This window comes from Caretta caretta, chromosome 15, assembly GCF_965140235.1.
Source record: "Caretta caretta isolate rCarCar2 chromosome 15, rCarCar1.hap1, whole genome shotgun sequence".
Taxonomy (NCBI): Eukaryota; Metazoa; Chordata; order Testudines; family Cheloniidae; genus Caretta; species Caretta caretta.
This window is the reverse complement of record NC_134220.1, coordinates 31,553,562-31,567,306: the sequence shown is the minus strand read 5'-3', so window position 1 is coordinate 31,567,306 and position 13,745 is coordinate 31,553,562. Positions and strand designations below refer to the sequence as shown.

The window sequence follows — 13,745 nt, the reverse complement described above, 5'->3', positions numbered from 1 at the left end:
CGTGACTCTGTCCTCACCCCTGGGTGGTGCGGCACAGCAGGCGGTGGGGAAGGGATCATAACTCCTGAGTCAGGCCAGGGGGGTCTGACCCTCCCCCTACCAGAACCACCACACGGTGTGGTGTGGTGAGCCAGCTCGGCACAGCAGAGGCCCGTGGCTATGTCCTCCTAGCCCCGGGAGAGCAGGTACCGGGAGGCAGCCCCAGCAGCACGCAGCCGAGGGCCAGAGCCCGAGGCTGCTGCTCGTTCTGCGTGTGCACCTGTGACACCCGGCTTTACAGCAGCTGCTCCCACGACGCTCGGGGGGGCACTTGCAGGGAGCACGGTGCCATGGAATGGGCGTGACCTGCCTGACTCCTGGCTGTGCCCCACCACACTATCATGTGCTTTGGTACCCCCGGGAGTGAGGCTAGCTGCCCCTCAGCGGGGAGGTGACGCACATATCCAAGAGGGCTGCATTCACACAGCCTGGCTGTGGTGCAGCCGGGGCCCTGGGAGAGGATGGGAAGGGAAAGCGTGGTTACAGGAACAAGTAAATCAGGTGGATGCACATTGTGGGTCAACTTGGGATGGGAGCAGCCGGTTTGCTCAGCAGGGCCCTGTGTACTGCTCCCCTTTGTGCTCCATCAGGATGGCGGGTGGGTCTGGCTCGCAGGGCCTGGGGCAAGTCCTTCTTCAGGTTTGGATTGTGTGGGGTTCAAACAAGTGCCGATATTTAACGCGAGCCTCAGGTTAAGCTGTGCTTTATGTAGCATTGTAACGGTGGGCCTTTCTTTTCAGTGCACCAGCGCTCCCTCCTGGTGAGGGTAGAGCTGAGCTGAGATAAGCAGCGAGATTTGAAACACAAGGTCACTTGCTAGGCGAACTCGAGAGCCATGAACAGAAGCAGCTAACAGGAGCGTTTCAAAGAGAGGTTGGAGAGGGAGCGGTCTTTCTCTAGGTCCAACTCTACGTGTGGTATCAAGATGGCCAGTGAAGGATCAGTAGAGGTGAGCTGCATCAGATGTGCCATGTTCTCTTTCCTTCCTGAAGCCAGCAGGAACTTCCGGTGTATGAAGTACATGTTGATGGCTGTGCTGGAAGAAAACATCCTTGGAATTGCTAAACCATATACATGACAATTTCGTAACTCAAAATGTGTTTCATCCAACACTGAGGAATTCTATATTAGTCCGTGTCTTGACACATAAAGAGGAACTGATCACAGAACTAAAAGTTAGTGGTTGATTAGGTGCAAATAATCATGACTTAATTACATTTGTGATGTGCAAATAGAATAAAGTCCAAACCAGTAATGTATGTATTTGGGGCTTTAAAGGAGCCATGTTCACAAAGCTGAAAACTATTATGGGTCAAATCAGTTGGGAGAGAGAATTTAAACAGACAAATATAACTGATAGTTGGGAACTGTATAAGAACATTTTACTAGATGCCCAAAAAGCCACAATCCCACAGTTAAGAAAGAAGATCACACTGATCAAAAAAGCAGCCTAGTTTAGAGGAGGAGTGAAAGCAGCTCTAGAAAATATAGAAACAACATATAACAAATGGAAAAAGGGAAAGTTGATAGGAAAGAATATAAAGTAGATGTTAGAAAATGTAGAAAATCTTTAAGGGAAGCTAAAGAAGACAAGTAAAAATCAGTGGCCAGCAGGGTTAAGGACAATGAGAAGGTTTTCAGTATATTAGGAACAAAAAGAATCCTAAAATAATATTGGTCCATTACTAGTTGGAAATGGTAGAATTGTCACTAATAATGCAGAAAAGGCTGAAGTGTTCAATACCTATTTTTGCGCCTTATTTGGGAAAAAGTCAGATGATGTAATCATACCATATGATGATTAAATACTTTCCACTCCAACAGGAAGCAAGAAGGATGTTAAGTAGAAGCTATTAACGTTAGACATTTTAAAATCAGCAGGTCCAGATAACTTGCATCCAAGAGTTTTTAAAGAGCTGGCTAAAGAGCTCTCTGGACCATTAATGTTGCTTTTTCATAAGTCTTGGAACACGAAGGAAGTTCCAGAAGACTAGAAGAAAGCTAATGTTGTGACAATATTTAAAAAGGGTAAATTAAATGATGCAGGTAGTCATAGGCTGCCAGCCTGACATAGATCCTGAGCAAAAGAATGGAACATCTGATAAAGGAGTTGAGTAATAAAGAATTAAAGGAGAGTCGTATAATTAATGCCAGGTGTGAAGAATATGGGAGATTTCTGCATTATTTTAATTAAATAATGTGTGTGACTCCATTTACCTGTTTAATCTTGTGCTGCTTGTTAGTGAAAGGGGTTAACTTCTTTCCAAAGTCACTCACTGGAAGTGGGGAATAGGTGATCAGTAGACTGATGAGTGTGTCACATAGCCATGTCTGGGCTGGAGGAGTGGACTATCAAGACTCCTAGCCATTTGAAAAGCTCTAACTGAGCAGTACAATGGCTGTGCTAAAGAAGGTGACCAAACCAAGAAAACTGGTTCTGCCAAAAGAAAAGGAGGACTAGTGGCACCTTAGAGACTAACCAATTTATTTGAGCACAAGCTTTCGTGAGCTACAGCTCACTTCATCGGATGCATTCAGTGGAAAATACAGTGAGGAGATTTATATACACACAGAACATGAAAAAATGGGTGTTATCATACACACTGTAAAGAGAGTGATCACTTAAGATGAGCTATTACCAGCAGGAGAGCGGGGGGAGGGGGGGAGGGAAGGAGAAAACCTTTTGTAGTGATAATCAAGGTGGGCCATTTCCAGCAGTTAACAGGAACTTCCGAGGAGCGGAGGGGGGTGTGTGTGTGGAAATAAACATGGGGAAATAGTTTTACTTTGTGTAATGACCCATCCATTCCCAGTCTCTATTCAAGCCTAAATTAATTGTATCCAGTTTGCAAATTAATTCCAATTCAGCAGTCTCTCGTTGGAGTCTGTTTTTGAAGTCTTTTTGTTTTAATATTGTGACCTTTAGGTCTGAGATCGAGTGACCAGAGAGACTGAAGTGTTCTCCGACTGGTTTATGAATGTTATAATTCTTGACATCTGATTTGTGTCCATTTATTCTTTTACGTAGAGACTGTCCAGTTTGACCAGTGTACATGGCAGAGGGGCATTGCTGGCAATTGATGGCATATATCACATTGGTAGATGTGCAGGTGAACGAGCTTCTGATAGCGTGGCTGATGTGATTAGGCCCTGTGATGGTGTCCCCTGAATAGATATGTGGACACAGTTGGCAACGGGCTTTGTTGAAAGGATAAGTTCCTGGGTTAGTGGTTCTGTTGTGTGGTGTGTGGTTGCTGGTGAGTATTTACTTCAGGTTGGGGGGATGTCTGTAGGCAACGACTGGCCTGTCTCCCAAGATTTGTGAGAGTGATGGGTCGTCCCTCAGGATAGGTTGTAGATCCTTGATGATGCATTGGAGAGGTTTTAGTTGGGGGCTGAAGGTGACGGCTAGTGGCGTTCTGTTATTATCTTTGTTGGGCCTGTCCTGTAGTAGTGACTTCTGGGTACTCTTCTGGCTCTGTCAATTTGTTTCTTCACTTCAGCAGGTGGGTACTGTAGTTAAGAACGCTTGATAGAGATCTTGTAGGTGTTTGTCTCTGTCGGAGGGGTTGGAGCAAATGCGGTTGTATCGTAGAACTTGGCTGTAGACAATGGATCGTGTAGTGTGGTCAGGGTGAAAGCTGGAGGCATGTAGGTAGGAATAGCGGTCAGTAGGTTTCCAGTATAGGGTGGTGTTTATGTGACCATCGTTTATTAGCACCGTAGTGTCCAGGAAGTGGATCTCTTGTGTGGACTGGTCCAGGCTGAGGTTGATGTTGGGATGGAAATTGTTAAAATCATTTTCTTCCTCCCCACCCCCCGCTCTCCTGCTGGTAATAGCTCATCTTAAGTGATCACTCTCCTTACAGTGTGTATGATAACACCCATTTTTTCATGTTCTGTGTGTATATAAATCTCCTCACTGTATTTTCCACGGTATGCATCCGATGAAGTGAGCTGTAGCTCACGAAAGCTTATGCTCAAATAAATGTGTTAGTCTCTAAGGTGCCACTAGTCCTCCTTTTCTTTTTGTGAATACAGACTAACACGGCTGCTACTCTGAAAGCTGGTTCTGCCAAGTGAGCTAGTAACCAGGCAACAGGTCACCTGGTGTGGGACTTTGATCACCTTTGATTGGGGTCTGGATCTTACAAAAGGAAAGGCTATTTGGGAGAGTGGAAGGATGCTGACTGCAGGGGTCAGAGAGAGACTTTAAGACTGGAAGAGAAGCCATGAGCTACGAGGGGCTCACTAGACGACTCTGACCAAATCCCCCAAACCACTCAGGAATAGTGAGGAAATTGAGACAAGGAAGGGCGTGTAGGTGTGTCATTCTCTGGATCTGTGTATCTCTTCTGCAAAGGGAAAGAAAAGGGTGAATGTGTTGGAAATATTTGTAAAGCCTTTGTCTGTTCGTTTCAGCTACCACATGTCCCTGAGGCGGTGAACGGTGTGACCCAGGGTGCCACAGGGCTGGAGCTCTGGAAAGGGAGATGTGCACGCACCTGGGGTGTCTGAGGGAGATGGTGCTAATCTCAGAGGCTATGCAGGTGGACTGCAGGCTCTCAGTACTCAGAAGGGGGTGCTGGAAGGAGGATCTGCACCTGAGAGCGTGCCTGGAGACCCAGAGGCAGAGGCCAGGCCTGGGCCCTGGAAGCTGAGAGCACACGAATCCACTGTGGTGGTGCCAAGGATCTGACACCATTCATCATGAGTCTGTGGGAAAGAGCTCTTGTCAAACTAACAGGACATCTTTTTTTGATGAGATCATAAACTGAGCAGGGGGCTTGGGTGCTCACGTGGCCTGGGGAGGAGGACACAGGGAGGTGGGAGCAGGGGTCTGGAGGGCTGAGAAGGGCTGGTGGGTCCCCAAAAGAGACAAAATGTTGTCAATAGGTTGCCTTAGCAAAAGGCTTGGGAACCACTGATCGAGCAGATAAAGGTCTCACATGAGTCAGTGTCGGAAGCTGAAGCTAGATAAATTCAACTGCAAATTTTGAACCATGAGGATAATTAACCCTTGCAACAGCTTCTCAGAGGGTTCTCCATCACTGGCCATTTTTAAATCGCGGGATCAGATGTTCTTCTGATAGATCTGCTCTAGTTCAACCACAGCGGATGTGAACCAGGAATTAATTCAGGCAAGTTCTATGGCCTGTGTTATACAGGAGGCCAAACTAGATGATTATGAAGGGGCCGTCTGGCTTTCTGAAATGGCCTTTAATGTGGAAAAGGCCCACAGGCCTGGCCCAAGCACTCGTGACCAGGAATCAGGCCGAGAAGGTGCTTTCAGTACTAGCAGGAGAAAGGAAATTTCCAGCATGACAAAGGGGTCGATCGCTCAGCAGGTGGTGATGGACAGACCCTTGTCACTGACACCCAGGTATGAAGAACAGGGCCCCAGCAGACATTGCCAGGGCTGAAAGGATCGTGTTGTCTGGTTATGAGGGAGGAAGGACAGCCTAGTTGATAGATCTCTGAACTCAGGACCCCTACATTTGATTTCTTTCTCAGCGACAGGCTTCCTGTGTGACCTTGGACAGGCCAGGTAGTCTCCCTGGGCCTCCATTCCCATTGGTATCTTAGGGATAACAGCCCTGCCCTGGTGCACAGGGCGTGGGGAGGGTAATATCGCTTGATGCTGTGAGGGGCTCGAGCACTACAGGGACTGGAGGACATAAGTACCCCGTTCTCCTAGCTGGACCTTGGCCGCAGCCTGCGAGGCCATGGATAGAGAGGAAAGCAAACAAAGGCTGGGCTGTCAGGATTTGTCCAGTTGGAGCGGTCCCGGGGCTGGTGTGGCGGTGGGAGTGGAGCCCCGGCCCACCTGTTCAGTGAGAGAGAGAGGCACAGGCTGAGCCTGCAGAGGGGTGCAATGTGCCCCCCAGGACGGGGTTTCAGGGCCTCTCCCCAACCCATCAGTGCCCCATATCCAATTGTCCCTCCCCATGGGAGGCCCCTGGCTCCCACACAGAGGCCCGTGGCCCAGCATGTGCCAAGTCCAGCCTGGCTATTGCATTGTGAAGGTGGCAGGGAGGGGTTTCTGGGAGGGCTGGTTACTGGAGGGGTGATGGGCAATGGGGGGTGCATCCCCAAGCACACCAAGCAGGGGCTGGGAGAGCCCTAGGAGGTTCCTTAGGGGAGTGGCTGACTCACAGGCTGCCCCAGGCCCCACACCGCCCACTCTCTGACCATCCCCGAATGAGGTTAACCCTCTGAGCGAGGGGGCTGGAGGATTCCTGCAGGGCCATCAGCCCTAGATTGGCCCAGCCAGGGTCCTCCTGCTCCAGGCCCACCTGCGCATCTGCCCTGCAATGGAGCTGTGGCCATTTGGGCCCTGGAGCAGCCCGGGCCTGGGAGGGAGGGCAGCAGGCCCTGGGGACCCATGCCTCTCAGAGGAGCCTAGAGCAGCAGGCCAAGCTTTTAGGGGGCCTGGGAGGAGGCAGAGATGTGGGGTCTGGGTCTGGGCACAGCTCTGCATGTGCCCTGGCTGGGTGTCTGCACTCCCAGCAGCCAGGCTCCATGTGGGGTGGGAAAGCAGCCCTGTCAGGCCTTTCTGTTGTGCCCCGGGCTCACAATGGAAAGTGCTGGGTTCAGCGGCTCTGCATGGGCCTGACAGAGGTTTCCAGCTCATTGACCACATTGCAAGATGTGATGACTGCGAGCATCAGGGCAGACACTGATGAGCTCGCACTTCCATTGTGCGCCGGCCCGGGGCTCTGTCCTTGCCAGGCTATAAAGTGGGGGCTTCACTGGACCCCAAAACACATTCCCGCTCATTCCACCAAGAAGCAGCAGCTGCCCAGGTAAGAAGACAAAGTACCCTGGGCAAACAGCTGGCAGGGCAGAGGGCCTGGCCCAGGGCGCAGGGACAGACCCTGGCCAAGGGACGGCAGGGCAGAGAGCCCACCCCGGAGCAGGGACAGACTGTGGCAAAGGGCTGGTAGGGCAGAGGGCCTGGCCCAGGGCGCAGGGACAGACCCTGGCCAAGGGACAGGGGCAGAGAGCCCACCCCGGAGCAGGGACAGACTATAGCAAAGGGCTGGCAGGGCAGAGGGCCTGGCCCAGGGAGCAGGGACAGACCCTGGCCAAGGGACGGCAGGGCCAGTTTCTCAGTGAGACAGAGGGATTGAGAGTGGTATCACATCTTCGCTGAGCAGCCGTGGCACGGGCCCACGCTCACACCCCCATGCCTGCAGACTCCAGGATCTCTAAACGAGACAGGAGTTGCGTGTGGAGACTGATGGGGGAGAAAGGGTGGCAGAGCTGTCTGACTAGTCAGGTGGGAACAGAGGTGGGAGCAGGTGTCTCCAGGTCCTGGACACATCTGGGCAGATGTGCACTTTGCCAGGTGTTCCGAGCACGTGCTGGGGAAGGTCAGTGGAGGCAGACGTGCCCCCTCCCCTTGCTGTGACTACTAGAGCAGGGGCTGTGGGTCGTAGGGCATGGTGCCCTTGGCCGTATCATGGCGTGCCCCACTGGCGAGGTGCCAGGAGCTGTGCCCCATTCTCCCCACAAATCCACCATGGGCCACGCTCCATCTGTGCAGCACACTCACAATTCCCAGACAGGTTGTGGCGGCTATTGGAAATTCAACTGCAATTAGCTCCCTATGTCCTTGGGATCTTTCTGCTCTCTGACTGGCTGCCCCTAACGATTAGGTTCCGGATTCCTGGGTTGTCTTTGTGCTGAGCATTTGCCCTGCCCCAGCACACCCTTCAGACTGCATTCCCACAAGCGCTGGCCCCTGGCAGGAGACCCCCGCTCCGGGCTATGTGCAGACAGTGACCCCAAAGGGGCCTGGGCAGGGCATGGGAATCCGTTATCTCAGCACCCACCCAGCTCCAGTTATTCCCTGCCAGCCAACTGCAAAAGCAGCAAACAGCTAAAGAGGGGCAAGGAGGCAGTGTGGGCCTGGGGTTGCATAGCCGCCAGCGCAAGGCACCCACCCCGCCCCTGAGGGCAGGGGGGCTGAGGCAGTCAAAGGGGATGACAGCAATCCATTGGGTGTGAAGGACCATTGCTGGCTCTCTGGGCTAGCTGCAAGCTGACTGTGCAGTGGACAGAGCAGCCCAAGGGAGGAGAGAGCAACCCTCTGCTGGGGCCTCGGGCTGGGGGTTGTTTTTGTGACATATGCACTAACCTGCAAATGATGTCTCCTTTCAGTGCCCCTCTTTGACCTGAGCTGACCACAGCAATGTCGGAGACCATGAGAACTGCTGCTGCCAGCCAGGCTGCTGATGACAAGGAACAGGGAGCCCTGGCCCCAGCCCCCTCTCCAGACCACACTCCTGCTTCAAACACTAAGGCTGAGCAGCCTTCCAGGAAAGCTTTCAGGGTAAGCCCCCTGGGATGACCAGCCCATGGTCGGTGCGGTGGGGCAGGTACAAGACAGCCTCTGGCCCCAGGCAGTAGGGAAGCATCTCAGTAGCAAGGTGCCATGGACGGCTGGGGAATGTGTCAGGCTAAAGAGCAAGGTCTTCGCTCTGGAGCATCAGGCCTGGGCCCCAGTTGCCCAGGCGTCTGGACCCCACTAGGACAGGACTTCTCCTCTCAGGGGGCAGTGCAGTTCCCCTGAGCAGGCCCTGGCAAGCGGGCTCTCTGCACTGTCCCTTGCCTTGCATTTGCAGCCAAATCCTCCTCAGAGCAGCCCATAAACGATTACGTGGATTCCCACCAGGCCTTCTGTGAAGCACCAAATCCCAGCAAATAGGTGTCCAGAACACCCGCAGAGGAGCGGCCGTGTGGGAATCACAGAAGTTAGAGAAGGGGAGAAGCCATGAGTTCCCTCCTTCTCTGCCCCAGGGGCAGAGGCAGAATCAGCCCATCCAGCCTGTCTTGTAGTGCTTTTGCCATCTCTCCCTAGAGGCTGAATAGTGGCCTGCATAGGGAATGGTTCCAGCTGCTCTGCCCCAAGTCGTGGTCTTGGGGTCTGATGCTTCACACCACTCTCTCCTGCTCCTGCTGCTAGAAAAATACAAGACAGGGGTTTAGGAGCAGGGCAGAAGTTCTCAAGCTGGTGCTGGGGGCTGTGAGCTGCAGCTGCTCTTCCCCAGCTCCAGAAGGGGCTGGCTGGTGTCTAAACCACCTGGCACTCTGGCCCTAGGATCCTTTCCTGGAAGGGCTGATGGCAGTGGTGTGCTCTGAAAGAACCTGAGCTGTGCTGACTCCATGGGAGGAATGGGGAGGAAAGCCGTCCTTGCCGGTCCACTCCCGCCACCTCCAGACAGCAAAGGCCACAGCTTTAGATGCAGCTTCTGATTTTGCAGTTGCAAAATCCATGCTGTGAAAGTGAGGGACCTTACAGAATTGCCCTTTTCCCTAGCCTGGGTATGTCATTGCGTAGCTCAGCCCCAGTCCCCACTCTGTGGCTGTGCCATGCACCCCCCTTCAGGGGCATTAACACAGGGACACGCCGTGTTTCAGGTGCAAAGCTAGAGTCTGGTTTGAGGCCATTTGCAAACTGGCTGCCAGCCTGGCACAAAGAGCAGGGAGCTCTAACTGGGAGCTAACTGGGAGCCCGTCACAGAACTACTGGAGCCCGGTCTCAGGGCATTGGGTCAGAGTGAGCTGGGGTGGGATGGGGCTTCCTAACTGAGACTCACTGGAAGTCCCACCACATCTCTTCAGGTCCCTGAAATATCACAGAGTTAAGCTGAACGGTTGTAAGTAGTCAGGGAAAAAAATAGAAGCGATAGCCCACCCTGCGGCAAGAGAGAGCAATTCAAAACAGGACTGACACGATAGAAAATCCTTAAGCCTCTGACAGCTGCCAAATGTTGCAGACACCATGCTGCTGAGCTTCTCGGGGCCGACCCGAGGGAGCGCAGTTAGGTAGTGGTGGCTTGCACCTGCTCCAGGGGCTCAGTGCAAAAGCTCCATCCAGGTAGAACATGCGGGCCGTGCTGCAGCTGTTCCCGTATGTCCTGGCATTCGGCTGACGCCGGGGGGGAGCTGACGCTGATGGCCACGCAGCAGCTGTGGGAGAGCCAGCCAGAGACCGCTACCTGCCGCTAACTCCCAGTGGGCGGCTATTTCTCTTGCCAGTTCTGAACCCTTTTCCTCTGGCTCCCTGCAGATCGTCATCTTTGAGCAGGAGAATTTCCAGGGCAGGAAGATGGAGTTCACAAACGAGTGCCTGAACCTAGGCGACCGTGGGTTCGACCGGGTGCGCAGCGTCATTGTCAGCACTGGACCGTAAGTGACGCAGCCAGGGCAGGAGACACAAGAGAGGCTCTCAGAGGGGTCAGGCAGGCAGCGTTAATGGCAGGGTTCAAAAGGCAGCCACTGTGCTAGGAGGCACAGCTAAGTGCTCATAGCCCTGCCGCTGACTTCCATTCACGGGTATAAAGAGTCTACGCAGTGTTATCGTCCGCTGCTGGGAACTGAGCACCTGGGATCTTTGGAGTCAGACTGTATCCACTGCATCAAGCCACATTTAACATTGCCACAACCTGCCATTATAATTAACCTCTTAAATACAACACTATGCAGTTCCTGGAGCCAGATCAGGTAGCACAGGCCAAGGCAGGGCAGGACTTGGAGGCCAAGACTGTCAGAAGTGGCTGGTGATTTAGGATGCCTGGCCTGAAACAGCTTCCTAGGCCTGACTTTCAGAGGGTGGATGCTCAGCGCTTCCTGAAAAATCAGTCCCCCTGAAGGTGCCACCCAAAATGGAGGCTATTCAGCTTTTTAGGAAGTCAGATTTGCCCTAGTCTGTAGCAGTGGAACTGGGGGGCGTGTGGGTGTGTGCTGGGGTGTATTTTGCAGCTGCAAATCCTGGCTGTTCGCTCTGTGCTTTCATATAGTGAAAACGAGTGCTCCCCCAAGGAATCTTTTTTTTAAAATTACCTTTGAACCAGGAAATAATGTAGGAGACAGACCCTGGACTTGGGGGCTTTCAGACACGTCTGTGTGTGTCTATAATCCAAACAGCTCTTGTGCAAAGAAATGAAGGTGTGCAGGGTCATCCCTGGGGAATGGAGTTCCTGACGGCTTAGAGTCATCTGGAGTGAGTCTCGGTCAGAAAAGGACAAAAAATGTACCCTGCAGAAAAGGGAAATGGTCCCTTCTACACAGAGAACTGTGCAACTCACCAGAGGTTGAAAGAAGCTATTCCAGAGAAAGGGGCAAGCATGCGGCCCAGACCCCCACGGCGTTACTACCATCCATTGTATTTTAGAGGGACAGTCATAGAATCAGAGAATCAGAGAATATCAGGGTTGGAAGGGACCTCAGGAGGCCATCTAGTCCAACCCCCTGCTCAAAGCAGGACCAATCCCCAACTAAATCATCCCAGCCAGGGCTTTGTCAAGCCTGACCTTAAAAACATCTAAGGAAGGAGATTCCACCACCTCCCTAGTCACGTCCCTCTGCCAAAGGTTAACCAAGACTGCAGACTGCCTCTGCCCAGCGGCATTAGGTGGTGCTTAACTTGGGGGATTCAGGCATTCAGCACCACAGAGCCTTCCCTGGTGGCAGTTTTACAGCAGCACTAGTTGTCACCTGAAATGTGAGGAGTTAGGAGGGGACATTACTATGTCGTCATTTTTGTTATTAATACTGCATTACCCTTTAGTATCCCTGTGAACTCCAAGAGTATTATGAAGCTGGGTCAAGGCAAACCGCTCAGTGCCCACCAGGGAATGGTTTGGATTGATTCCTGCAAGTGACCTTGAGGGACAGCCTGAACAGGAAAGGTTGAGTTCCCTGGAGGCGCGTCTAGTTCGCGGTGACCCAGCACCTTTCTCATTTGGTAGCAGGTTACACTCGCCAGGCAGGGGGAACTGATGACACCAGATGCAATGCAGGGGAGATCCAGGCATGGAACTGCTCCATCGCTGTGTCCTGGAGCTCTGCATGGCATGTGCTGGCCCTCTCGTCCTCTCTCCCAACAGGGAACTGGCCCCCTGGCCACAGGGACCAGATCCTCCTGCAAGCTCAGAGGGTGCCAGAAGCGTGGGATAACATTTCTGGGGTGAGAAGCACTGAGCCAGTAGAGAGTGGTGATGCCAGGCTGTGCAGAGATGGTGAATTTAGCTGCCACATTGGCAGACATTAAAGCTGGCATCTTAAAGAGAGATATGAATGTGGAGTGGCCTTTGTCTATGATTCCTAATGACTAAGAAAAGGGAGTCCAACTGGTCGTCTGAGAAGCTATTAGGTTCCATTTGTGAAACAAAGAGCACTGGCAACAAAAAGAAAGCAAGGTGAACATTGCCATCAGGCGCTGGTACCATGGGAAGATTAGCCATAAAATGAAAGAACGCTGTAAATGTAGGGTAAGCCAAGGCAAAACTACCCAAGTTCTTGGAATAGCTGCTCACCCAGCCTGTAAGAGAGGCAACACCAAGCTAGTGTGGGCATGGAAGGGGAAGGCCTCAGGGCAGCCCCACATGTAATGTTAAAAGCAGCAGTGAAGGAAGGATGAATAGGTGGAAGTCACAGGAATTGCAGTAACCTTTCGGTGAACGCCCGTCGCTAACTCTACAGATGGTTGATCTTGCTATTAAAGGAGCATAGGGACTTCAGCTGACACAGACTGTGATCACCCCAAGCAATGCCATTGGAAGGGTGTTTTGGTTTCAGTGAGGCAGTCTGGGATGTACAATATTGTACAGAGGAAGAGGAGACCCCAATAGGAGACAAGAGGCATTAGGAGTCGGTTTTTGGCTGACACTGGCATGACCTTTGATTCGCGTACTTTGATTGACAGATATAACACACATGATGAATTTATCCCTCCTCTGAAGATGTAAAGTGCTGTGTCAATGCTCAGTGTCGTTATTGTTGTACTGGACAAGCAGGGGAAGAAGCATTAAGATTAAGCTGTAACCTGAACACCATGGACATTTTGGAGGTTACAAAACTCTAGGCTAAAGCAGGATTATGACTAGGCAGGATGCAAACCAGAGGTGGAAAAGCGGGTGCAGAGTGTGTGGTGCTTGTTTTGGAAAGGCAGGAGAGCCCCTGAACACCAGTATTTCATGAGAATAGCAAAGGAATGCATCACTGCCGATGTGCTTGGCATTTGCTTCAGACATGGCCTTAGGAACTACAGACCTGACCTACAGAGACTAGAGCCCGCAGCCATATTGAGCAACACAAAGCAGATTAGTGTACCAGTGAAGCTGGCCCAGTATCTGTTTGGTTGTCATGAATGACTCGAGATTCAGACAGTATAAAAGCAACAGTCTATAATGATGCCTGACGCTGTATTAAGCCTGCTCTTTATCAGCTCCCTGGAGCCACAAAACTCCCAGTGCCCCAGCACGACCCAACCCAGTGATTTCACCTGCACCAGTGCGCACACCATAGCTGCCACAGGTTCTGCGCGGCTGGGGGAGACATGCTGAGCTGGCATGGCCTTGGGGTGGAGATGGCTATATCACCCATGGACTGTGGCCAGCATCTCCCAGGTCTTTTGATGGAGTTCTGAGGAGCAGTTAATGAACGGACCGAAGTGTTGCAGCAGCTGTTATGTCTGGGCAGGAGCTGAGCATCTCAGCAGATCTTCTGCAGGGGGCTTGTGGGGACCAGGAGGAACTGGGGTGGGAGGAGCTGTGTGCCGTGCTAGGGAAGCTGTGGATAGCTCCTCAGGTAAAATGAAGAGAAAGTGAAACGCAATGGTGAAAGCCAAGATCCAGGAGAGTCAGCTGAGGGTACAGCCGGGCCCTGTGTATCACTAACCGATGAAGACAAAGTGC

General features: G+C 52.2%; 1 protein-coding gene across 2 annotated transcripts in view; it reads left to right on the top strand.

Annotated features, from left to right (window-relative positions):
• Positions 1-13,745, top strand: part of CRYBB1 (crystallin beta B1) — a 30,661-nt gene that overhangs the window by 13,041 nt on the left and 3,875 nt on the right. Inside the window, exons 2-5 of one of the 2 annotated variants that reach the window (XM_048822038.2) lie at positions 780-988; positions 4,462-5,422; positions 8,206-8,377; positions 10,118-10,236. In XM_048822038.2, the coding sequence (XP_048677995.1) occupies positions 8,237-8,377; positions 10,118-10,236 (260 nt within the window). In that variant the 5' untranslated portion in view covers positions 780-988; positions 4,462-5,422; positions 8,206-8,236. The remainder of the gene's footprint in view (positions 1-779; positions 989-4,461; positions 5,423-8,205; positions 8,378-10,117; positions 10,237-13,745) is intronic. The other variant, XM_075120127.1, reaches the window with a different exon arrangement.